The sequence below is a fragment of the Pelodiscus sinensis genome, chromosome 2, assembly GCF_052426305.1.
Source record: "Pelodiscus sinensis isolate ZL-2025 chromosome 2, ASM5242630v1, whole genome shotgun sequence".
NCBI lineage: Eukaryota > Metazoa > Chordata > Testudines > Trionychidae > Pelodiscus > Pelodiscus sinensis.
In genome coordinates this window covers 81,800,563-81,827,738 of record NC_143053.1, presented here as the reverse complement: position 1 = coordinate 81,827,738, position 27,176 = coordinate 81,800,563, and the positions used below count along the sequence as shown (strand labels likewise).

The window sequence follows — 27,176 nt, the reverse complement described above, 5'->3', positions numbered from 1 at the left end:
CCATGTCCTCATCCTGAAGAGAAAAAAAAAAAATCAGTGTTAATGGAAGTTTTGTCAGTGAATTGACATGGTCTATTATTACATGATATAATCATCTAAATATTATATTAATTTGTTTTATTTTATTTTTCAGCTCATTAAGGGCAGCTGTTTCTTAGTGCTGATTGAAACATCCTATGCTATTTTCTAGATTAAAGTGTCAGTACCAAACTGTTTCATTACAACACAAATTGCAGAGGCTTTGATCTGGAAAATAAGATAAGATGTGTCAGTACAGTACTAAGTAGCAACTGCCCTTGAATTTAAAATCAAAATAAATGAATAGACTATTTTGATTATTGCATTAAGTCACAATAGATCATGTCCTACTATGCACTGTTATGGATACTTTATGAAATAACATAAAATAATGTAAAATATAACAAAAGCAATGTAACATGACAATAAAATACATTTAGCAAAGAAAATGTTGTTTTGAACCAATATTTTGAAATTGGCCCCCACAAAATTTGGTATTTCAGCTTCACAGGAAAATTCTAACCAGAATCTCCCTGCTTAGCTTCTGGTTTTATTTAGAATTTAAAATGGAATGCAACCCAGACTTCTCCCCCATGCTTGGTTGCTCCTTGGTTCCTTCCTGGGCATCATTCAGCCTGTATTCTGTCAACCCAAGAAGCCACATACAATCCCTTTAGATCCCCGGTAGAAGTACTGAGCAGCTGCTGCTATTGCAGCAGTGAATCAGCAGGAATCCTTCAGGAGCTCCCTAAAGGGTTCAACCACTTTTTAGAAGGGTGTCAGCTGAGGAACATTGCCACTCAGCCCCTTCCAAAAGGTAGTACGTTTGCCACAATATGCCTGGTTTCTGGCCTCTGGAAACTAGTAACACTGCCAGGAAAATCCCCATTATCACTTCCTTCTCTTCCATTGAGTGAATTGTGAGAAGACCAAATTGGGTAAAACAATTAAAATTTGCTAAGGAGCTCATCAAAGACCTTGCTGCAGCTGGTACTATAATACCCATTGTATTCTGTACCAAACAACCTGCCATTTGTTTGAATTGAATTTGATAGTGACTCAGTGTGATCAAATAAGGGTAAGTGAAAGTAGTAGTTTTGTGACTCACCGGGTGGAGCAAATCTTGAGGGGCTTGATAGGCTCCATGCCCTACCCCAAAGGGGGCTGTGTGTACCCTCCCCACAACAGGAATTAAAAACAATATTTAGCCAGTTTTATCTGAAGTTTTTCATTTGGATCCCATTGACTGGGTCCAGTTCACTCTGAGGTTGAAGAAATATCACATTCTTCAGCATTATTTTTCTCTCAGAACACTTTCATAAACCATCAGTGTAATTAGCTAAATATCACTCAGCTTTGCTAATGATCATTAGAGCTCCTTTGTCATGGAACCTGCACTGGCACCAATGCAGGTGGCAGGCTGTGGAAGCAACTTTAATGTGGAGTCATTTCTTATCCTAGGAAAGGACCTGGCTCTTTATTTTTAGCCAGGCTCACCTAATACAACCATCTGGGTACCTTCAGTTTATTTCCCCCCCCCCCAAAAAAAAAAACTGATGAAGGCTGCCAGGCACTGACAACCTCCTGCTGGTTGCTGTCTTCCACTGAGATACCAGACATCTTAATACCAGATTGGCCAGAGAACAGCATTTATTTTAGCAAAATGTCAGTGACTTCCATATTGCTATATATATTAGAGCAATCCAATTGTTCAAGAGCAACCCTCCATATGAAGTCAAAGGGAATTTTTGCAGTTGACAAGATTTCAGTACTGAATTCTATTGGCCCCATTTTCAAAGACACAGAGTAATTCACAGTTCCCTTGCACTTCAGGGGAGACACAGATGCTCAGTGCTTCTGAAAAATAGTACTCTGAAAAATTTGTACTAGTATTTTGATTGGCACCTGCAAATATTTGAGTGTCCATGGTATGTTAATACCCACTCATCTCTATTACTATATACCAAGATCTGCATGAGTGAGTGTAATTATATATATTCATACATATATTTTCCAGTGACTAAGTACATAGTGCCTTTCATTTTTGGTTTTTTATTTTAAATTTTCCCAGGAATGTATGTGTTTATTACTATAACAAAAGCATCTGTAAACAGTTACAAGAACTATTAATAATTTTTTTGAGTAAATATTGGATTTATTTTGGTGAATGTGGTGAAATCTATATGTGGTGGGCATGAAATTCACATTCACATACACTTCAGGCTAGCATGTGTGTGTTTGTTTATTGTGTGTATCTTCTAGATAATACATAGCCTTACTTCAAACAGACAGCTTGCATTTATATTCAGATTAATGTCATATAATTTCCATAATGCATATAACTCATGAAATGTATTGTATTTTCCTAATAAAACAAATTGTTTTTATACGATAAAAAAACAACAAATGGTCTGGTAGTACTTTATAGACTAAGAAAACATGTAGATGGTATCATGAGCTTTCATGGGCACAGCCCACTTCTTCAGATGACTGGAGTTTTGAGTTTAGGATGTGCAGACCCAAAATAAATAGGAGAGAAGGAGGGGAAGATCAAAAGGAGGGGGATGGGAAGCAAGAAGCAGAGGGTATGGAAAATCAAAGAGAAAAACAGGAATACAGAGCTAGGTATCAGTAAGCATCTGAAGATTGGGAAGTTAAAACAAAGCAGATAAGAATCGAAGTCAACAGATAGTACCCTTCCTATGTTTTTATATACTTTTTTAAATGAAGCAAAAATAGGGTACAAAGCGGGAGGGGAACTTTTTGTAAAGCCAGAGGTTTGGGTTTTTTTTCTTTTGAAAGCATTGTTATCTGGTACTCTGTTAACTGGAGAACTTGGTTAACTGTCATTGCCCTCAGCCACAATACTGCACCTGACTCCTGCCTGTCCAGATGGTCATTATGGGGCTTCTGACAGCCAGCACTGCTGTTTGATGTCAGCAGCAAGCACCTCTTCCCTCCTCAGCTTGCCTAGAGCTGCCGGGAACCTGATCTGATGGTAGGGGGAGGGGACAAAGCAATGAGCTTTGTTATCCAGCACATTCAATTAACCAGCAAATATCAAGAATTTTTATCTACATATAAAATCCCTGGTTTTACAAAAAGTAGGTTTTTTTCTGATTTGTACTTTTGCATGATTCAAGTATATAAAACAATTTGTTTTTATTAGAAAAATTCACTACACTTCATGAGCTACATGGATATATACATATGCATACAGTGAAAGCTTTGAGAGAGAGAGAGGGGGTATGTCTACACTACAAAGTTAATTAGAACTAATGGATGTTAGTTCGAATTATCTTTGCTAGGCGCTACACAAGCGCTCTGCTAGTTCGAACTTAATTCGAACTAGCGGACCGCTTAGTTCGAACTAGGTAAACCTCATTCTACGAGGACTAAGCCTAGTTCGAACTTACTAGTTCGACTTAAGGGTTGTGTAGCCCCTTAATTCGAACTAGTGGGAGGCTAGCCCTCCCCAGCTTTCCCTGGTGGCCACTCTGGCCAACACCAGGGAAACTCGTATGCCCCCCTCCCGGCCCCGGACCTCTTAAAGGGGCACGGGCTGGCTACAGTGCCCGTGCCAGGTACAAGCCTTCCAGAACCCAGCTAGCAGACCCTGCACCTGGCATGGCTCGAGCCAACCACCCGATGCCCCCCCGCCCTCCCCCTCTTCCCGGGACCAGGCTGGCGGCTCCCAGGAGCTTGCCCGGGACCGCAAGAGGCGGGCACCCGCCTAGTCTAGTGCGGACATCGTGGACCTCGTCCACGACCTCCACACTAGGCACAGGAAAGTGGCCGTCTAGGGCAGGAGAGCTGCCAGCCTGACCACCCAGGAGCAGGTGTGCATGAAAATCAAGTGGTCCACTGAGACCCCCGACCCTGAGCCCTGAGCTTACAATGGCCGTACTGTGTCAGACCAAAGGTCCATCTAGCCCAGCAGCCTGTCTGCCGACAGCGGCCAACCCTAGAGACCCTGGAGGGGATGGACCAACGACAGTGACCAAGCCATTTGTCTCGTGCCATCCCTCTCCAGCCTTCCACAAACTTTGGGCAGGGACACCACTCCTACCCCCTGGCTAATACCACTCCATGGACCCAACCTCCATCACTTTATCTCACTTCTCTTTAAACTCTGTTCTAGTTCTAGCCGTCACAGCCTCCTGCAGCAAGGAGTTCCACAGGTTGACTCTTTGCTTTGTGAAGAACAACTTTCTGTTACTAGTTTGAAGCCTGCTACCCATTCCTTTCCTTTGGTGTCCTCTAGTCCTTCTATTATGGGAACTAATGAACAACTTTTCTGTATGCACCCTCTCCACCCCACTCATGCTTTTATAGACCTCTATCATATTCCCCCTCCATCTCCTCTTTTCTAAGCTGAAAAGTCCCAGTCTCTTTAGCCTCTCTTCATATGGGACCTGTTCCAAACCCCTGATCATTGTAGTTGCCCTCCCCTCTCCCACCCTCTCTCTTCCCCTCTCCCACCTCCTTTTCCCAGTCTCCCCCAGTTTTGTTCAATAAAGAGAGATTCTATTTTTTAACACAATTGTCCTTTATTTTGTACATCAGGAAGGGGGGTTAGGGAGGGGTAAGTGGAAGGAGGTGAGGGAGGAATGGGGTACGAGCCCCCGATGGGGAGGACTGGGCTGGCTCTGTGGGCTTCTGGGGGTGGAAGCTCTCCTGCAGCCCCCCAATTGTCCCCTCTCCCCAGATGGCAGCCTGTGGCAAGTGCAGCCGGTCTGATGGCCGAGTGGTGTGATGTGCCCAGTGTGGGTACTCCGGGCACTCCAAGCCAGGACTGCTTTGCAAGCGGGGCACCTCTGAGAATTGTCTGTCCGGGGTGGGGATCGGGTCCCTTTAAGCACAGCCCTAGGCTAGCCTGAGACAGCAGCTCCACGCTCTAAGTCCTCATTTGATGCCCTGCCGGCACTGCTTCCGGCCATCCTTAACCTCAGTTCAGGGTCCACTCAGTGTGGACATGCTAGTTCGAATTAGCAAAACACTAATTCAAACTAGTTTTTTAGTCTGGATGCGTTAGTTTGAATTAGTGCTGTAGTGTAGACATACCCAGAGAGAGAGAGAGAATACATACACACACACACCATTTCATGATCTAGAGACTATAGCAGAAACAGACATATCTGAATTTCTATATATTTCTGGCAAAAATTCCAGTCAGTGCACAAGACTGTACTTTCCTTACTATTTTAGTGAAGCTGTTATTAAGATCTTTATTAAAGTTACAGATCTATTCAGGCTGGAATTCAAATGTTTGCTTTCAGTTTATAGATGGAGAATCATGAAACACTGGATGGCTTCATCATGTCTTAGCTTCAGACGTTCAGTGCTAACCTTCAAAATGAGACTGCTGAATTAGCGTATAATGTTTTCTCCTGACATTTGTTTCAAAATGCATTGTTATATAGAAACAAAAGTCAGTGTTCCAGGTACATCAAAATATTTGCTTTGGTTATTTATATACCAAGGAAAATAGTTTGTAAATTATAGTGAAAAATCTAAATTAGCTCTGAAAAGTAAACAATCTTACCTGAATGAAAAGTGCATAAAAACAAAAATAAGGCTTTTCTTTTTTTTATTAGTGCTTTTATTAGAGTATGTTGTTTCCACTGTTTTCCCCATTCTTCCACTGATTTTTAATATATGGTAATGAAAAGCTCAGTTGGGACTTTTCCACAAATTCCAAGTAATGGGTACATGGTTGCTCAGCCACTGGAGCAGACCAGAGATTAGATGGTGATTCACAGAGATGCAGTCTCTCTGGGGTCAGTAATCTGCATCAGCCTGGTGCAGGGTTCAGCTGCACTAAAGGGCCGGTTCCTACCAGTGGGCAGAGCATAGATTCCTCCCATTGTCCGTCCCAGCTTTCCCATTTCCCACTTCTCCCTGTACAGGAGAGACATGAGCAACCCATACGATTAGCAGCAGATATCCCAACCTTACTGATATCTGCAATAAGTGTAGCCATGTAAGGAAGTCAGTGGGCATTTGACACTCCCCTTAATCATCTACATCAGCGGATAAGTCACAAATGTGTCCAAGGGAAGTGTATTTCCCATGTGGTCAGCAATTCATATTAGGTTGTGTCCAGGCTGTTCCACACTCTGGCACTTTGAATATAGAAGGTGGGGGCTCACAAGATATTTTGTAAATACCCTGCTACTAAAGGCTTATGTTAAAACTCCCCAGAGTCACAGATTTCCTGGCTTTGGATTGGTTTTGATGCCACCACCCAAATGCAAAAACCCCATTGAGAATCCAGGAAGGCACACTTGGGAATTCTGCCCTGTGGGGTACTCTCAGTCTCTTTATCCTTCTAGAGAAGGCTTGAAAAATGTAATTTATCTTAGTAGTTTGTCTTTGCAGTCCTAGGCATGTGCACACAGAACCTCCAGCTTTCTAGGACATAGAAATCAGCTCATGGTCTTAAAAGGGTGGTTTTTATTAACAAAACAAAGAAAACATACTTGGTGAAACATTATTTGATTGCTAGATGTTACATAGTAACTGGGGGGGTGAGGATTAAAACACAGATAATTGCTTATCTGGGACTCTGTTTGGAAAGTTACAGTATAATAGGGTAGTTATATGTGCTCAGCACAGAGAAGTCCAACAAACCCAAAAATAAAAGAAAATATCCTGATTGCATCTGACTAAACATTCCCTGTTCTACTCACAAATCTGTTGTTTCAAGATTTAATCCTTCCCTAGGCATGGATGTCGTTGGATACTCCATGCCTAGCTTCTTGGTGTAATTTATATCCTTCCAGCTCTGCTCTGATTACACAACAGCAGGAACAGGAAGGCCACTGATCTCAATTCAAAAGTCCACACTTTGTTCCCATTGATTCTCTTGGCTTTCTGCCAACTCACTTCCTGCTACTCTAGCATTCCTAGGGACTCTCAAGAACCTACTCTGTGATTTTAATCCTTATAGGCAAGAAAATTAGGGCTAGGTCCCAAGAGCTAACTACTGAGAAAGACTTTAGTTAACTGAATGGCTGGAACATCCAGAAAAAATATATTGCTCTTCCCATTCATCATAGGTTGGAACTGTAGAGAAGTTCTATACAAATTAATATAAAAAAGAACAGTAAAAATAGTGTATAAAAAGAGGCATTTATCTGATCATACTGTTATTAGTGCACTATGATATTATAAGGTAGTATAACACTTCCCCTGCTTGACAACCCATGGTTTGTGAGCCATTGTTGTTAAAGAAGAAAATATAATGCATATTAAAAATGGGCAACTGAATAAGATAAGGTTGGATTTTGATGACCTTACCCACGCTGAATAGCCCCATTGATTTCAATACAATTATTATTATTATTATGTGTGGAGTAAAGTCATGCATAAGGATATCAGAGTGGTGACTGTAAATACATAGAATAATTACACAGTGTTATGCTATTTGATAACTAATTATTGCTAAGTCACAGGAGCCAGATTCTGCCACTTTTACTCTGATTGAGTACCACCTTATTCTACAGGAGTCCTATTCAATTAAATGGGGTCTGTAGTATCCAGGAGAACAGATATCAGATTCTGAACCATTAATTGCAGGGTTTATACATCACTGAGTAATGTATTATTATGCTTTGTTTTATACTAAATCCAAGTGTTTTTAGAATCCAACTATGTTAATTTCATAATATTTACACTGCTACTACTATCAGACATGTAGTTAGCCCTGTTCTGAGATGTAGCAAAGACTGCTGGTATCAAAAAGCATAAGCAATAGTGTAATTACACTGTAACTGCAGTATAATTGCAGTCATGTTATAAAATGTAATTGCAATTTATCATAGCCAGATCAAAGGGGATCTGACAAATGCTTCCTTGCAGTGGAAATAACTTTACATGTGAAGAGGATTTTTTAAAAAACAAAATCACAGAGTCCCTGACTTAATAACCTTTTATCTAGATTATAATTGCCACAACCCAATACAAAATATAGACATGCATCAGATAAGCGAATAAAACAAAAAAGTGATTAAACATACATATACCTAAACTGTATAGGATTTTTTAAATGTTAGTATTCATTGGACTGGGAGAAAGATAGGACAAGTCCCATGATGGCTAAGCACATAATCATCTGTCCTGCAACACATGTCAGCAAGACCTCTCTGGGAGGGGCTATGTCTAGACTACTATGTCTAGATTCAGAGGTATCCCAGAAAAATTCCGCTGCATCCAGGGAACACTTCTGCTCTTTTGCTTTTTTTGTGTGGAAGAGCAGACACGCTCTTTCAGAAGCCCTGTTTTCCTCCTTCCACGAAAAAGAAGGGCTCTTCTAAAAGAGGAAGATTTTCCGAAATTTGGCCCAGTGTAGACGTGCTAAATTTCAGAAAAGCTTCTTCTGAAAAAACTATTGGAAAAGGTACGCAAATTGCAGAGCACATTTTGTGTACCATTTTCTGATAGATCATTGTAGTCTAGACATGGCCAGGGTGGTCGCTTTCTGGAAAGAACATTCAAGGCATCTCTACACTGGGGAGTTATTTCAAAATAACTTGCCTTATTTCAAAATAACAAGGCGAGCATCCACACTACCACGCCTGTTATTTCGAAATAATGGACTTGTTATTTCAAAATAATAACTCCTGCTAGTGAAAAGGAATAAGCTTATTTTGAAATAGTTATTTTGGGAGTTATTAATTTGAAATGAAATAACATGGAAGTGTAGCCATAGCTTCAGAGAGGAAGCAGATTTAAGCACCCTTTTATATTGACAAGGGGATATTAGGACTGAGTCAGAGAAGACATAAGAGCAGCAAACCTGGGAAGAAAGACTGGACTGGATTGGACTGGACTGGACTGGATTTGTTTGTTTGTTTGTTTGTTTGTTTGTTTGTTTGTTTGTTTGTGAAAGGCACATCCCAGAAAGGGAGTGAGTTTTGCTTTCCACAGCATATGCAGACTTTCTCTTACTTAGACATTCGGGAGAGTTATCTGCTTATGGGAAGTCTTAAAGGTTGCAGGTGGAGGAGCTAAGAGTGAGTTGTTGTTTGGTTCATCTGTTAAGCAATTTTTTTACCCACAAAAATGTCCCTCTGCTGCCAACAACAACAGGATAATTCTCAACTTTTTCATTTGTATCTGTATCATAGTTCTAGAAAAACACAACAAGACAAATCAAAATATTATCTTTAAAGTACTAAAGTAATTTCCTTAAAAACAAAATTATTAAATGAAATTATTAAATGAAACTTCCTAATTTGCCAAATAAAAACAAAAACCAAGGAGAGAGGTGAAATCAACCAAGAAGAACAATGAAATATGACAAGACTTTTCTTAAATAAACAAAGAGAATACTAAGGGGGTAGAAAAAGACTAGATGTAATGGTAAAACTTACAACCAAAAGAGTCTAACTTCCCTTTGATTCTAAACTTAGCTCAGGCAGTGGCCCACCGTGCTGATGACTCACCGACTTCCTTGGACTTAAATCATCCTCCTTATAAAACTTGTTAAAGAAAGACGTCATTGTAAATTAGATGTTGTATCTAAGTTTAGCTATGCCCAGTACGTAAATATTTTAACCTATATCAGTTTCTTACATTTGTCTTATTATAGGTAGAAAGAATTAGCATGTGTGTGTGTGTATGTGTATGAAAAGAGACATTTCTTTCCTTTTACTGTTTTTGTAGTCTGACTCACATTGATTGTTATTTTGCTAGTGATATAACTCACAACTGATTAAAAGTTTGACTGCTTTTAGAGACATCTAATTCCTAGCCCTCTCAAGCACTTTCTTTCTGTCAGTGATGTTCCGATCCAGCAGCGTGATGTGGGAAGAGGGAGTGGTTTAATGTAGATAACATACATAATGGTTATCTCTTATGACACTAATCTTCACTCCTGAGGGAAAGACAAGGTAGCTCCCTCAGAGCTGCACCACTCAAAAATAACTTCCCTTCTTACCATGATGATAAACGTCAGTACAGTCAGAACAGTCAGTCTCAATCTTATCTGTCCATAGCAGGTAGTGTAGAGCCATGGGAGCACCACTATAGTTAAGGTTCCGTCCAGATATCTCTTGAAAGGCCAACATGTCCAAGTGCTCTAAAGTTGACATGAATAGTCAGATTTCTTTGAAATGTAGTGAGCTTCAGGAGGGCGCAGAGAGGTTAATGACTCAGATCTGGAATAATTTGAGCCAGGCTTTGCAGAGCTATAACCCTGGAAAATAGATATTTTTGTAAATATATCTAGGAAGGTGGGTTGGTTGAGGATATCTAGAGATCAAGTAATTGATGTGAAGTGGGTCAAAGTGGTCTCAATCTCTCTAGTTGAACTTAAGGTGGTGCTTGGGACCCACTAATTTTTAGAGGACCCAATCTGAGACGGGTATGTAAGGAAATGTATGGTTTTACACTGCAAGTGTGCCGAAAGAGCCATACCGCTAGAAGATTTCCATTCCAGCCATTGTGCCTGCTTTATAGTTCAACTCTTGTAAGAGCTCTAAAATATGAACCATTCATGGGATTCTTTTAAAACCTGGTGAGCCTCATGAAGGAGCAAAATAGAATTAGGGATCCAAATTCAGGGCCGTTCAGCCAAGGGGTTCCTGAGTCAGCCCTCCCAAAAAAGGATTTTCTTCTGCTGCCTTCTACTGTTCAACTGCGGTAAGGAGATATAATGAATGGATGAATCACAGGCTTCTGGACTACTGTGATGTCAGCCTTCAGTTAACGTAACTTGGGATAAGTTACTCATAAGTCCCCATCTAAGACAAAAATAGTTTTGCACCAAATGGCAGAAGAATGTGACAATGTATGAGTTGGGGTGGCTGCATATGTACCTCCAGAATCCAGACCTGTGTACTCTGTAATTATTAGGGCACAGGGGAGTAGCAAACTGAGAAAAAAGAGCAGCATACGCATTTATCTTCATGTGCCCCAGGTAAAGTGAGTGTGGTGAGTATCAGGTAAAGACAGTAGTTAGCTCCGCTTAGTAGGAGTGAATCTGCAAGATCTGGAATTTACTTTGAGTTGAGGGACAGTGCTGTGACTGTGAGATGAGATCTATGTTTTACACTCTTGCACGTGTGAGGAAAGGGGTGTTGTGCATGTGTATCTTCAGTATGCAGTATAAAGATGTATCACTGCTATGCAGAATTGTGTAGGTTATGTCAATAGCAAGGCATAGGCCTTTTATTACAAAGGCAGTCAGTGCTGAAGTAGAAGAGGACTTTAGTATTTAAATGATAGTTAATGAAAGTGAGATAATACCCTGTAAGTAAGAGTTGAACCGCTCTGGTCTGGAACTCTCTGATCCAGCAACATCTGTAATCTGGCAGGACAATGGATGTTGCTGGACCAGAGAGACCCTGGATCAGAGAACCCTGGCTCAGGGCAACAAAGTCCTGGCACCCCAGGGCAGCCTCGGGGCTACAGAATGCCAGTGTCCCTGAGGCAGGCTGCAGAGCTCTAGCAACCCAAGGAAGAAGATTCCCAGTGGCTCATGGCTGGCCATGGAGATCCAGTGGCCTCAGAGAAATGGAGCCCCGGAGGCCCCAAGGCAACAAAATCTGGCAGCCGTGAGGCAGTGGAGCCCCAGCAGCCCTGGGTCTGGCCTAGGAGCTCAGAGTCCAGTGGCCCAGGGACAGAGGAGCTGACCTCTCCAGGTCCAGCAAACTCCCTCCTTGAGGACCTGTCAACATCCTGAGGGTGTTGGACCAGGGAGTCCAACCTTTACAATGCAGTTGTGACAGCTGTGAAATGGTCCTTTGGTTGTATATGTGTGGTATTCTTTCTGGGGAGCTGGCCAAGTGTATGCCAGCATTGCAATCCCCTCACATTTATAGTGCCAAGGGCCAGTGTGGGAGTATGTGCTATGTGAATTATGAAGTGTTGCTGGAAGGGGGCAAGAAGAAAGTGGTGAGTGCAGCTACCTCCTCTTTTCCCTCACACCTTCACTCACTCATTTAACCTACAGGGTGAGAGTGAATAGGCTGTAAAAGACAGTGAGGAGTTCATACATTTCAGCAACTGTGGTTAGGCAGAGTAAAGTTACCAGGGTATATTGGGGCATTGCTGAAAGAGGGCAGAGTTAAGGTTGCATGCACATTGTCAATTGTGCATATCCTAGTTTTTGTCTGTTTGAGTTTTGCTCAGTTCAACATTCTTTGAGGGGACATTAAACCAACAACCAGCCATACCTTGCCTTAATGTAGTTTTTTACCATTGAATTTAGTTAGATCTTTTAATAAAGTGTTGAAAACAAACATTTAACACGGAGAACTATTTTGCCCATCTGACTTCTCCACATGCAAGATTAAATCCTGAGTCCAATTTGCACCCAGAAGTGGCACGCTAGTCCTACAAAAACTGACAGTATGCTATGTTGACCAATCCTTGGAACATGAGGTAAAAGGAGTAGAAGGAATATGTCCCCAGGCCAGTGTCAAAGGCCAGGGGCTTCGGAGCTGCCCCAGGCAGGAGTGATACATAGAGAACTTATGTTCATCACCTCCCTTCCCTTTAAAAACCTCTGTGCAAACACAGATGTTTCCAGTGGAGAGGAGAGTCAAGATAAAAGCCATTCCCCTATAATGTAAGAGCATCGGTGAGAAAAGGAGAGGATCATCTCCAATGTTCCCTCTAATTTTTCCATCCACATATAGATTTTTCCATCCATGTGCAGAATAAATGTATGCGCACCATGGCATGTGTTAATGTGTATCACCTGTAGAAACAAAAAAACTATAACTGTCTGCTAATCAGCTGGGAAGCATTTGAATCTCTCCTCAGTGTCTGAACAAGTGCACAGCTTACAGAAAACGCTGGTCATCTCTCCCTTTGCTTCTGAATCTACAGCCTCAAAGGGACCCTCTTCTCTTCCTGGCTAACATTTCCATTTTTTAAGATGTCAGCTGGAAGATCTTAGTGAACAGACACTTTCCTATCTAGTATAGCTCGGTAATACTTCAGAGCATACGAGGAAATCTTCCACAGAATATTTTATGGATGTAATAAAGTCTTAATAGCATAAGACCTTAATACAGCATTTTGCCATTAAATTGTTGCAGAAAGTTAGGCTATTTTTGTATCCACATTATAGAGAGTACATCTTAGTGACATGGAAATGAATGAGGTTCTATTGCATTGCACTTTCTGAAGTCATAAGTAACTTGTTTTATAACCTAAAGTCAAACCAGTTCTGTGATTCACTTGAAAAAATTATACTCTTACAGAGCTGGATACAAATATCTATCCGAGATAATGCTTATGTATCTATTGAAAGGGTGCCTCTACACCACAATAGGTCAGAATAATGTTTATATAAAGCTCAAACACAGAGCACCAGTCTTCCTTACTATCCAGCTTTTCATTTGTATCTTTATGGTTCTTAAAATGGTTCAAAATTAAATGTTATTTTTTAGATCCAGACAATGGCTCTCAATGGCTAGTAAACTATTTGTTGCCAAAGATTTTGTAATCTTATTTATGACTTAGTATTTCAGTTGCTTGCCTATATGGGGTTGTGTCCTATTTCCATTCACATGGAAAGAGACCCATTAAGGTCCATGAGCCAAATTCAACTTTGGCAAAAGCATTCACCACTCAAAGTGACTTTACATTATTTCAGTCTGAATGGTACCTTGCTGAGTTTAGTCTAAGAGGACAGCTCATGTAAAATTAACAAGATTTGGGCTACACTTAAGTACATTCCAAGAAAGTCTGTTTCATCTCTGTGTCATTTGCACCCTTGTTTATCTCTGCCATTATATTCCCAGTGTTGCGCTCTTAAGTACAGTGGGCCAAATTTAAACGTGGTGTACTTCAACAGAGATACATTGGAGAGCAATTTAGCCCATTGATTACTACCATATTACTACCATATACACAAGTGTTCCCAGTGATTTCGGTGGGACTGTTCACAGAGTAAGATGCTACCAGTCTGAGAAAGGATGATTGAAACAAGTGCTAAATGATAATGATACAAACATTGGTGGGGGTAACTAATCATAGAATCAAAGAGCTGGAAGAGACCTCAGAAGGTCATCAAGTCCAGCCCCCTGCCCAAGGCAAGACCAATCCCAACTAAATCAACCCAGCCAGGGCTTTGTCAAGCCGAGACTTAAAAACCTCTAAGGATGGAGATTCCACCACTTCCCTAGGTGATTTGGACAAGTCAATTCTGCAGTGCAATCTGGATTGCATGAACAACATTGGCTTTACTACAGCCAAATGCAGGACATACTTGTAGGAACCAAGAATGTAGGTCTCCTGAATGAGTGGAGGACCCTGTATTTTTGAAAACAGTGATTCAAAAGGATTTGTGTGTCATGGCTGATAACCAGTTGAACACGGACTCATAGTATGATACGGTGGCCAAAAATGTGATACTAAATGTACAAGCAGGAGCTAATCAAGTAGGTAGGTGGGTACCGCTTTTGTATGTGGCATCAGTGTGACCATTCCTTTGAAAAGGAAGTTGATAAATATGAAAATGTTCAGAAAAGAGCTGCAAAAATGGTGAGAGGTAAAGAAAGCTAGCTTTACAGTGAAAAACTAAATCTTTTCAATTTGTTTATCAGAAAGCAATGATTAAGTGGTTATTTGATTGTAATCTGCAAGCACCTCCATGTAGATTTCTCAGTACAAAAAGTCTTCAGTCTGGGTATGTCCACCCCATGTCTTAACAAGCTGCCCATTATTTCAAAATATATTTTGAAATAATGGGCACATTATTTTGGCATCTCTGTAACCCTCATTCTATGAGGGTTAAAGGATGTCTCAAAATAGGGCGTTATTTTGAAATTTGGCACTGAGTAGACACAAAATTCTTATTTTGAAATAGAATCAAAATAAGATACACAATTTGTGTAGCACACATTGCATATTTTATTTTGACTTTAGGCTGCTGTGTAGATGTACCCTCTAGCAGACAGAGGCAGAGCAATACCTGGCAGCTGAATCTAGACAAACTAAGACGAAAAATAAGGCTCAATTTTTAACAGTTAGAACACCTCAAGGATATAATAGAGTCCCCATCACTTAAAGTTTTTAAATCAAAACTGGCTGTCCTGCTATAAGACATTCTGAAGTTAAGGACTTGATATGGGAATAACTTGGTAAAAATCTATGGCCGTTGTCATTCATTCATAATGGTCCCTTCTGGCCTGAAAATCCTGGAAATAATTACTTAGGTGTATTTGCACTTTGGGGGAGGGCCCTGCAGTTCTTGCTTCATGAAACTTTCATTTGGGATTTTCATGAGGAGTTTTGCCTGAAGAAGAAGGCATGATGAAGCCTAAAATATTAGCCTCTTGAATTTTAGTTCTGAAGTTGCCTGGTAGGCATCAAAGATTAGTGGCTGAAGATTTCTTCCTCAACCTTAGACAAAAATGTATACGTTCTACTGATAAACTTGAACATTAGGGAATGTTCAAGACTGAACATGGAAACAGCTTCCAAAACAATAGGGGACAAATTTCAGCACATTCAAAAGTAGGTACTGCTCAGGTGTCTCTCAGAAGTCAGGAAGGGGCTCTGCTATTTTATGCCTTGTTCTAAAATAATACTGGTGTCCAGGCTCTGGAGAACAATTAGTAGGTTTGAGCTGTGCTTCCAGGTTCCCTCAATGCCTAAGCTTTATAGGTGTTTACAAGTATTATTTGCAATCAGAAACTTTGCAATGTATTCCAGATCTCCATAGAAGGCTTCTTGTGAGAAATATATTGGGTCATAATCATCTCTAGTATTATTCTGCAAAAGGTAACAGAGTTACACCAGAGATAACTTTGTTCCAGTATATTCAGCACCCTTTGCTACATTGAATTTGAGGTAGCCAAGGAATGGCAATGATTTACTTTAATCTTTACAATTCAGGATCACAGAATGACATCCTACTTATTTTTTCCACTTTTTTTCCTCTGTGTCTATATCTTTTAAAGTGTCTAAAGTTTAACAAGATTTACAACACAAAGAATTTGCACAAAACCCGTCATTCATAAGTACAGTGTGCATTTTTAATATTTATGCTTAAATGATTGGGGTGAGCTTTTTAATGGAGCACTCCTTGTTTTGACAAAGATGCCTTTGGATGCATATTACAAGTCTAATTCTGCTTCTGTCATTTAAGACTATCCATCACTTTCTTCATGTCTTCAACTAGGATTGATACCATGTTGAGTGAGATGGTGGTTGTTAATTGATAAATTAATCCCACATTTTACCTTCCAAGTCACTATACCTAAAAGATCTTAACTTTATTACTATTTACCAGTGAACACTGCTTTTGGAAAACTCTGGGTTCGTTCACTTTCTCTATCAATTTAAGAAGCCAATTTCATAAACTACATTTTCCTTTGCATTTTTGTCCCTGACCTATTAATGCAATATGAAAAAATCATACTCGGAGACATTCCACATGTTAGACTATTGACACCACTAGCTTGTTGAAATTATCTCAGCCTTTCTTGTTTATTAATGAAATGTTGTTCCCTAACCTAACCAGTAAGCTAGGTAAAACTGACACTGGACACTGACAATCTAAAAAATCTCTTATAGCCATTGGCTTCATAGTTTAAAAATGAAAAATCCTTGGAGAATCATTTTAAAATGTTGTTGAGAATTTATAATATATTCCTGTGGCTTAATCTTTTCATTTACATGCCCCTCCTGAAGTTTGAACAACAAAGTTGTGTGGTCTCAGACAGTTAAAATTACATTGCTGGGTCTTTTCCAAAATATTTAAGTACACCATAAATTCATAGAAATGTAGGACTAGATGGGACCTCAACAGGTCACTGAGCTACTATAGCAGAAATAATCATAGGCATGCAGAGTGATGTCAGCATTTTCCAATTATTCTTGAAACGTTTAACTGAAGATTTCCCTGTAGAATTTTCTGAGATAGACTTTGTACTGACAAACCAGCCTGCATCTTTTCTTGTATCTACCAGACATATTTCTGTTTAAGAAACCTAATTAACTCTTCATGTGCTACAATATACCTATTTTAGTACAGCTAAGTTTTCACTTGGCATAATTTAAACCCAGTACTAGTACCCTTCCAGCAGACAAGTAATATTACAAAGTATATTTTGAATGCCAAAATGTTCATTGGAAGAGTTTAAATAAAATTCCATTAAGTTTTTCCTGTTCGTTAAGCATAAGCAATTCCTAAGTATAGGACATATAGATTACTATGTGGGGGAAAGATACTCTAGGACATTGGTTGGGTTTTGTATATTTTAGGAAGGCTTATTTATCAAGTGTTCATGAAGCTTCATTTTTCTACTTCAGTAGTTACTTTTTAGCCTACTAGAATATAGAAGTAACCCATCAATAAAAGATTAGAGGACAGCTGATGAAAACATGTGGAGGCTTAGTAAAAAAAAAAAGAGAGAGAGAGATTCCAGACATAAAAATGTTAGAAAATACTGCTTAAAAATAAACTAATTAAATAATTTTTAAATGAAATACAGCTCTTGCTGTTAAGTGCTAGATCTTGCCCCCAAACATTAGACGAAGTTGCATTGTTTACAAAAATTTATTAATACAAACTTTACACACTTTATATAACAGTTATCAAAGTCCTAGTTATATATATCATGTGTGTAATAATACTATAAGTTATTTTATATTCAGTTGCACACAAAATAAGATTTCCAAGACTAACATCTACCTAAATTATCACTGCAGCTCAAATCTGCTCAGTTTTAGTAAGGCTGTTGGCGTTTCTAAAAATTATACAGAGGATAACCTACGTGATCACTTTATAATGCTTGCAACTAGCCACTGAACTCTAAATGATAGTTCATAAATAAAACGTCAAGAGAGCCCTATTTCATTATACCACAGCTGACACAAAAACAGCAACGTCTGCCCGATTATCCAAGAACAAATCATTAAGACTAAAATGCAAGCTGATGTGTTGCAGCATTGTAGGGCCACTAAATAGCCATCTGTGAATTCGTGGCGATTTAAAAGGCGAGGAAAGGCACGAAAAGCTGCAAACTGCATCCTGCGTCACATTGCCTGAGGAGAATGCAAAATTAAAGTAAGATTGATTTCATACACACTACTCAGGCATAGATCGAATGCCTATGTGCTAGCTCTGTTTGCAATAACCTCCACTGGCACTGGCCATCCCGCCTGGGACTGCAAACTCAATTCTGTTTTCTTTGATTTATTACTTTACACTGATAGGACTGGTAAAGGAAAATGAAAAGTCTTTTAAATTTTACACGTGGCTTTCCTTTTTAAGCAACCAAAGACTGTAATTCGGGGCTTGTTGTTTTCCTTCAAAAGATTCCTCTAGCATATGTTTAATGAGCTGAAAGGAAACATACCTACATGTCCTCTTTAGTCACTTTCCAGGCGAAGGAATGGAAAGGTCCCTCGGGCTGGTTTGCTTTGTCTTTTCCCCCAGAAAATCCGTACATATAAAGGTGAGGTTGGAATGACCCATCGGTTATTAGAAACTGACCCGCATGTGAACACTACACATTCTATTATGACAAAAGTTTGTTTTATGAAATAAATTTTACTAAGCAATAAGCCATAATGTAGAAAAATACATTTTACCTCCAAACTCAATAAACAAGAACAAAACTTTAGTTGTAGTGCATAATTATTTAGTGGTAGCTACAACAGGGGTTCCTAAACTTTTACAATAAGAGCTTGCATCAAACAGAACAAAAGAGTGAGAGAGGCGTTCACAACCTTAAATTGAAGGGAAAGAAAACATACGTGACTCAGATGAGAGAACCGTGCTTTAAATAGTGCAAGACAGGTTGGGAGGAGGAAGTGTCTACAAGAAAACAACAAAGGAAAGGAGCAACTCCGCTTGAAAAGTTCAAAGGAGAGAATCCCGGTCATTTCACATGATGAGAGGCATGGACAGCACTGGAGAGTAACACATTATACTTTGCATCAAGTTCCAATACCGAGCTGCCCACGGTCAGTTAGGTAGTGGATCTAAAGTGGAATTGTCTCATGTTATCCAGACCTAAACCCACGCATTCCTTAGGGGCACCTCCTCTCTGATCTGAGCTCTAGCGCTTCCCAGGATCTAAATTTCAAATTGTTTCCAAATAGCTCTAATTTCCGGTTTGCTTTGTTCTGGAGCTGTGCCCAATCAGTTAGAAGAACAAGGAAGGGGGCTAAATATTTTCCCCTCTCCGATAGTCAGAGATGCACAATTTTGACAGAGCTGTTGTTTCACCGCAGGAGAATTATCTTTCTAAGCTCAGTGTGGGAGAGACACAAATACATATAAAAGTGGAATCAAAGAAAGCAGAAAAATTGAAATCTTTCGCGGGGGAGGGGAGACAGTGTCCCCTTAAAATAGGCTAGGGGTAAAGGAGCCTGTTTTGAGACTCACCGGGGGAAGAATCTGCTTCAGCAATTCTTCCAAATCATTATCACCATAATCCCCTTGTAGCAGGGCATCAGTGTCTATGTACAGTAGCAAATGGTGACTATTAATGTCTTCCACCCTGTCGTGGATAAAAATACTATCCTTTTAATTTCCGTTACAAAAATAGGAGCAATATTCAAAACAATGATTGTCTTTTTTCTATTTATTTTATATAAAAACATAAACAGCTCAGGCGAATTTTTTTTTTGTTCTTGTGCACGCTTTATATGAAGAATTGTTCTCTATCAGTAGTATTTATATATATATTTATATATTATATATAACTTAATGATTGGTCCACAAAGTAGATCTGTGCGTTTCTCTAGTGCTTTTATACAAAAAGAAAAACAATATTATTATCAAAATATTCATTTAATGGCTTTACTTCATACATAAATACATGTTTAGATAACACAGGAGCGGTGATTGTTCAGTCACTTTGGAAATGACTTTTGTTTTTGTTTTTCTTTTTTTTTTTCTTTTTTTTCTAGGGCTCTGTATACACAGGAGTGGTGAGTTACTCATCGCTACAAATACGCTACTCGGCGTCCTTTGTTTTTAATTCTTTGTTTATACCTTTTCCCCAGGACTGCTGCCAAGTATTTCTTGACAGCCATTTGTTTCCGGTAGCGGCTGTAGCTGTCTGTGAAGATGCCATCCGAGTGCCGTTTGGAGAGCGGTTCCGAGTCGTCTTCCAGGCCGCTGGCACCGCTGCCGAGAAAGCAAAGGAGAGTTGCAACATCTGGATCCACTCCCCTGTCCTGCCTGCACCTTGGAGGCCTTCCCTCCCTACTTTGCATTGTGGCTCCAGTAGCCCCCGGGCTGCTTTAACCTTTCCAGGTTATGAGGATTAGCTGTCACTTAGGGAGACCTGTCTTTGTGTTGTTGATTTTTCCCTAGCTATTCGACTGGGGAGGGCCAAGGGAATGAAGCCACCTAACGCAACATGTAGACACCGGGGAAGGCCGAGAGAAACAAAGACTCGATGTAAACACTCGGTGGAGTTGAAATCTGATCATAATACCAGTCGACAGTCGAGAGACAATCTATGCATGGCATGAATTATGCATTAGGAAAATGCAATTTATTTCCCCGTGGGCTTTATTAAAATGTTACCTTCTGCCCACATGATCTTCATTACCCTGGGCTTGCCTCCTGCCAATGGAAGCCCCTCGGTTGTGGAAGCCCCTCGCTGTCACTGGGGTGGATCCTAACCTTTCCCAAGGACAGGAGATCTACAATTCCCAGCTCTGCACCTGAACTCTTCTCTTGCTGCCGTTCTTGCCCCCGGCCTGAATCTCGGAGCCAAATCCCTAGTGTTTACAGGACTGTCTTTAAAGTGGCCACCCGTTTGGCATCAACCAGTCATCTGGGTTTGTCACCTTGCCCTTCACTAGGGGCCAGACGGAGATCGAGCCCAAGCCAGCGTGCTGATGGCGTGCGACACTAACCGCACCAGCGTCACAAGCTAGTACCCCCCGGGGGTGCATCGCGCCTGGTTTCATAGAACGATGGTTTTGCCTGATGTGAAATAAACAAAAAAATAAAGTCCACAATACAAATCTTACCCCACCCGCTTGGCCATCAAAGAGTGCAGGTATTTCCTGGCGGAGAGCTGGCCCAGGACTTTCCTGTAGGCTTTGTTAAATATCCCATCGGCGTGCCTAAGTAGGGAACAAAGATCAAGGACAGATCAGTGCCCAAGCCTGGGGACCGGACCTCAGCAGCCCCCCACTCCAAGGCGGGCTGGCGAAAGGAAGCCCCTGGCTGGCTGGTGGCTGCTCTGTACCCCGCGTGCCTCCGCCTCCGGCCCCCCAGGGACAGCAGAGCCCTCCCAGCCCTGGCACTCCTAGCCTCATTTCCTGAGCTCAGCGCTCGCCGGGCGGGGCGGGTTCCCGGTGAGCCAGGCTTCCCCCCGCCCCGGAGTGAGGGCTGCTTTCATCTCCTCTGGCAGGACACAGAGCGAGAGCTCCGCAGCGGCTGAGCAGAATGTAATTGACCAGAATCGTGTTGCTCCAGCTCAGAGCAAGGGACTCCCCGATCACCTCTTTTCCGGCGGGTAGTACAGGGTGTACACGTCGTCCAGCAGGGAGGAAGGGTTCGCTATGCCAAGCGGGTCGTTGTCAAAGGCGAAGTCCTGCAGCGTGTGCCCATCCTCGTCGTAGACTTCGTCTTCCAGCCTAGTCCGGAAAGCAAAGGGCGAGAATTCACACGCGGGCGGTGCATCCCGAGAAATCCTACAGATAGGAGCCTTTGATAGAGGGCTACTCCTCAGCCAGGGACCGACTGGATTTCAGTATGGTCAGTTCCCAGGCTGGACTGCAGGCCCTGCTCGAGGAGTGCACAGCCAGGGTTACACTTGCTCCTCTGCCCTTCTCTCCCTATCCCCTTACACTCTTCCCCCTCCCCCTCCCTGCCTCTTCATCAGTGTAGGACCAGGCGCGAGAGAAACACACCAGCAAACCAACCTGCTGCCAGGCTGGGGCCAGGACCAAGTCCAAGGGCTGCCAAGTAAGCAGCTGATGGCTCCCCGCTCCCAGCACGAATGTTGATCGCTTTCCAAACTACATACTCAGGCGCTGGGGGGGAGGGAGGGAGGCTGCTATAAGTTAAGCGAGACAAGAAGAACAGCATTTCCCATTGAAAGGCATCAGCTTTCTCTAGACACCCTCCCCCCTTCAGAAGCTTTGCCGATAGCAAGTGCCTGCTCCTCCTTTCTCCCAGCAAGTGGCATCGGGGTGGGGCTTGTGTTTGTTTGTGGTTTTCGTTGAATGGTGCCTCTGTCCTTGAAGATCACTCGAGTTTTGTTTTCCCTCTCTCCCTCTCTGCGGCAAGATGTAGGTCACTGAGCGTTTCAGGCAGCTATTTCTGTCTCCGCGCGCTGGCAGGGAGATTAATAATAGATGCGTCTAAAGTGTTTCGCTCCCTGCTAATTCAGGCGCTTGAATGAACCGAGCCAGGTCCTCCCAAACGAATGGCGCCTCATCCTATCTACAGCCCCCTGGAAAGACCGGCCATGCCTACTGGGACATCGCCCCCCCCCCCCTCCAAGTCCGGGGCCCCGATCTGAATTCCAAAGCCCCGGTAAGGCGTTGGTTCGTTTAAGGCCACTCCGGAGCGTGTGCGGCCCCGCACCCCTGGGCGCGTTCCGAATGTTCACACGCGCCCCGCAGTGAGTTTTGCGGCTCAGCTGGTGCGACGCCCATTAGTGCCGAAGCACTCGGGTGACTTGGCGGAAATAGCAGGGCGGCTCACTTTTCCGAGCTAAGAATGGGTGGGGGTCGGACAGCTCCCCCATTCTTCCGCTGTCAGAAGCGCGGCTGGTTCAGTGAGGCCAGATTTACAGCAGGCTAAGAGCCAGAAGTAGATTGATCGCCGCTGTGTAAAGCGTCACTCCCTCCTATGAAGTGCCGGGAAATCGTCCTTTGCGGAATCAGCTGCCCTTACGCTCGGCTCAAGAGGTGACGCTAAAGTTCGGGAATCTTGGCGGCTCTGTTCCGTCCTGCTCCGATTCAAGGGAGCGCGAGAGAATTTTACGGAGTCTTGAACCCAAATCCCCATGAGAGTGAGCCGGATCAGGCTTTGCCCAGCCCGAGACTAGGGTAGCCCCCTCTCACCTCCAGCGACCTTTGAAAAGCAGCCGGAAAATAGAACTGAAACTGCTTTAGCCCACCCCACAGGTGGGGGGCGGACTTATCTAGAACATATCTAAATCTCTATTAGAGAGGTAACCCAGGGGGATATTAGATGTCTTGTAAAACTAAGTTTTATTCTATCTCCACATACTCTTCAGTATCCACTACAAGTAACCCTTCTTGCAGGCATTGTGCCGTGACAATCCTTTTCTAACAGCGGTCTAATTCAAAATGCTTTCATCTGGGTCCCTGTCTATCCAGGAAGTACCTGTTAACCCAATTTTAGCAGCCTATGGCCACCCAAGTTAGGCTCAGAGGTGGCCGGGAATGAATGCATGTTACTGTGCTGGAGCGCCTGTCGGAAAAGGGATCCACTGTAAAGGGCAATCGGCTTTTTCTTGCGAGATCTATGCTACCTTCCGAGAACTGCGGTGCATTCAGGACCCGAGTCATAGAAATCGAATCGTTTCACCAAGAGCAGAGTCAGTGGGTCTCATTACTACTTGGGAGAAAGGGGAACCGGGAAACGGCCGCGCATGTGTTGGAAATAACACAGCGTAAAATCCTGCAAGCTACCAAGCCCCGATGGAAGCAAGAGGCTAGTCCATTAAACCCTCCTTCTCCTGGAGAACAGAAGAGTCTAGTCCATCTCCCCCGCCATGGACACTAATTGGGAGTTTTAATCAAGCAGCCTCAGTCCCGAGTCTCTTTCCCCAGCTCCCCAAGAAGGGAGATGCAGTCGGTAAGTAGGGGGAGGGGGTTACTCTTGAGCTGTTCTTTCTGGATGCTGGTAGTTACTTGCAAGAGGTGTACTCCGCTAGCAAGAGAGGGAGAATAAAAAGCTACCAGTCACATGCAGAGTCCAAGAGACAACTCCCGGCCAATGCTCTCTAGCTACCTGGGTGCGACTGCCAAGAGGCAGGAGCATCACTGGGGGGCAAAGCCGGGGATGGGAGTCCTGCCGGGATCGGGAAGAGGGAGGGATAAAGAAGGTACCTACCTTAGCGCAGAGTACGGAAGTCCCGCAGCAGGTGAGCAGTAGACGCTGCAGTGCATTATTATCCCATAGATGAGTAAGGCTAGGATCGCTTTGCTACACATTGCCACTCTGTGTGTAAGGAAAGAAAAGGGGAGGGGGGAAACTGCTGTCAAAATGCTCCTTTTCCCCTCCAGCTAAATCTACCCTGTTGGAAATCAAGTCCTAAGTGGGCTCGATTTAACAACAACAAAACGTGTGTGCGACTTGTGTGTGGATCCGCTTGTCTTCAGTTACCAGCATCCAGACACAATCCGCCCCCCCTTCCCAGCACACAGGCGCGCGCGCATACACACACACACACACACACACACACACACACACACACACACACCAATGCCTGTGCTAACGAAACCCGATCGCTCTCTAGTTAACGCTGCTGAAATGCCTGCGAGGCAACTACATTTTTCCTTACCATTAAACTCTTAACACCCGGCACTAAGAGCGTTTGGCCGCGCAGTTACAGGGTAGATTTCAAAAAAAGAATAATAAACTGTCTCCCAAGTTTTCAGCCGAAATAGTTAGAACTCTTGCGGCATCGCCTCTCTGACCAGCAAAGGAGCCGAAGGCAGAAGAGCAGCAGTTATTTGTTGCAGGGGTCCGCTCCAAAAAGTTTGTAGGTAGCAGCGCAGAGCTGGAGTGGAGTCTGCCAGAGAAAGGACAGCAAGAAAAAGAGAGGAAGGGAAAAGGACAGAAATCCAGAGGGTGGGAGAGAGAGAAAGGATCACAAGAAGGAGAGAGAGAGAGAGAGAGAGAGAGGATGGGAGGCAGAAGCAGGCTTAGTTGGAGCTGCCGCCAGTGAGATGTTCTCTTCCCCTGATCTTTTCCTTCACTGAGATGCTTCTCGCTTCAGCTGCTGCTTTCTCCTTCTTCTTGCTCGGTGACTCCAAAGTTGACCAGCCTTCCGCAGCAGCTCGGGGTGTTTTTTTATTTTACGCAATTAGCAACAAAATCTTTGCAAACACCCTGCTTTATCAAGAGCCTTCTTTGTAAACGTCGGTCTGCATGTTACCTTTAAGGACAGCGGTATTGTTTGTTGCACTGTTGTGGCGTTCGGATTTTTATTCATGAATCAAATGAGGTTTTTTTTTCAGTCACGTAATAATCGGGTATCAGAAAAGACGTCACTACCTCAATTCCTCAAGGAACACAACAATTCTGTGCCGTCCTCGCGGATGATCTGATCGAGAGTCATAAGCTTCTCATAAACACTTTAACTCACACTTTTTTTTTTTTTTTACACAGAGGTCTAGAAGATTTGATGCTTATAAAGTTCTACCTGATTCGAGCTGGGGGGGGGGGGGAGGGCTAATAGGCTGCTGAGGAAATGTTAGACCCCATCCTCCATCCCCAGCAGCTTAGCCACGAGGCAGATCTGTCTGAAAAGATGAGTTCTGATCTGATCACGTCTCTATAAATTCGTTTGGCAAGTCTCAGGGTTCTAATGTGGTGCATATGCTCCTTTGAGGGGGGTATCAAATAAAGAAATACGTTCGCGTTCTTGTTGTTGTTGTTTTGTTTTAAAGGCTGTTTGAAGTCTTGGAGGCTTCTCAGTCATTTTCTAATTAGAGTTTGGAATTGACAGTTGCTGGTTGGTGGTGGGTGGATTGATTAGCGGAAGGCTCTTACTGTGGAGCTGTCCAAACTCTGTGGTGCTGAACTGGGGGACTGTGGCAACCGAAAGCCTGACTTGGCATAACATTGTCCGCACTTTATTTTAATACAGGGTTCCCAGATGGGCAGAGGAAAATTAGCAGTGCCATCATTCAGCCTATACAGTTCTGATGCCTCTCAATCACTGTAGCAACACAATATTTACCGCAAGCGAGAGCCCCTTCTGAGCGAGTCCCTATATTTTTTCTGGGCGTGGGACTGGGAAACAACCCTTCCTATTTGGGAAAACACGCCACAGGGTCCGATGCTGTCCTTTATTTGATGATGGTGCGTGTTAATTTCGGCCACAAATACAGACATGATTAGAAAGTCGCAACCCCTGATTCATTTGTCACTGATAAGAACGGATCTCAACATAGTTACTTTTTCGTGTCTACGCGTGGCCCTTGCCCGTCCTGCCTCCTGCCTGCGAGTGGATCCCCACGCAGGGCAGCACAGGCAGACTGGAAAAGAGAGAGGATTTCCATTAAAAGTTTATTTGCTTATGGACTCTTAAGGGAATCCCTCCTTTGGGAGATCTCAATCAACTCATATTATTTTACTGAAAATGACGTGGAGGCACGGACGCGCTTGTGCAAGACCACCGTCTGGCTGCCAAACCTCTTGCTATTTCGATGATCCGCTTGCTCCCCCTCAGTGAGAGAAATTCAGATTCATTTCCGAGAATTACCCAAAGAAATACAGACGGCAGGAGCCATTACCGTGCATTTTAATTATTTCGATCATCAGCAGAGAATTCAGGAAGCAGCAATAATTTAGTCCTCCTGTTTCCTATTTCAATGGTTTTGGTGAAACATGTTTCAATGAGCTATTTGAGCTCCAATCGATGTCTCAAAAACCACACAATTACATTCCTATTACGATCATTCAAGATTGCAGTATTTTTCCGGGGGTTCAGGAAATGTAACTTGGAAAGAAGTATTCCCTTAGACATGGTAAACTATGCGATTATGGAAAGTCTCGATATGTGACACAGCACTTGTATACACACTTGTTTATAAACAATGTCTTAAATACTGACATAGCCCTTTGGCATTTGACAAACAATTAAACATCGAAAACTGAAACGACCAAATAATATAAGAATAAATGGAGGCGGTTTTTTTCCTCCGAGAAAAGGAGAGCTGCTGATTCTGATGATTTGGGGTTGCCTGGACCATGTTTGGGAGAACCTATTAAAACTTCTAATCTTGCTTCCCTGGTGAATTAAAACTGGGTTGGATACAGAGAAATACCTGAATACGTGTAAGACTCTGTGGTAAAGGACACTCAGTGTAAGTAGAGGGTGCCATCGTGTGGGGACTTTGATGTCTTCATGACCTATTAAACAAAAATATATCTGGAGTCAAATTCTGAAGCTCTCACTCAGCCTTTGCTCAATACATATACAGGTAAAAGGCACAGAGGACAGAAGAGC

At 42.5% G+C, this 27,176-nt stretch overlaps 1 protein-coding gene across 1 annotated transcript; it reads right to left on the bottom strand.

Moving 5' to 3' along the window:
* Nucleotides 1–17,567: 17,567 nt before the first annotated feature.
* On the bottom strand, nt 17,568–25,281 carry ADCYAP1 (adenylate cyclase activating polypeptide 1). The gene is made up of 6 exons (XM_089776298.1): nt 24,501–25,281; nt 24,050–24,157; nt 21,460–21,594; nt 20,983–21,078; nt 19,991–20,125; nt 17,568–18,030 (listed from the first exon to the last, which is right to left on the bottom strand). The coding sequence occupies exons 2-6, from the start codon at nt 24,148–24,150 to the stop codon at nt 17,976–17,978; spliced, it is 522 nt and encodes a 173-aa protein (XP_089632424.1). The 5' UTR covers nt 24,151–24,157; nt 24,501–25,281; the 3' UTR covers nt 17,568–17,975.
* Between the last annotated feature and the right edge of the window lie 1,895 nt (nt 25,282–27,176).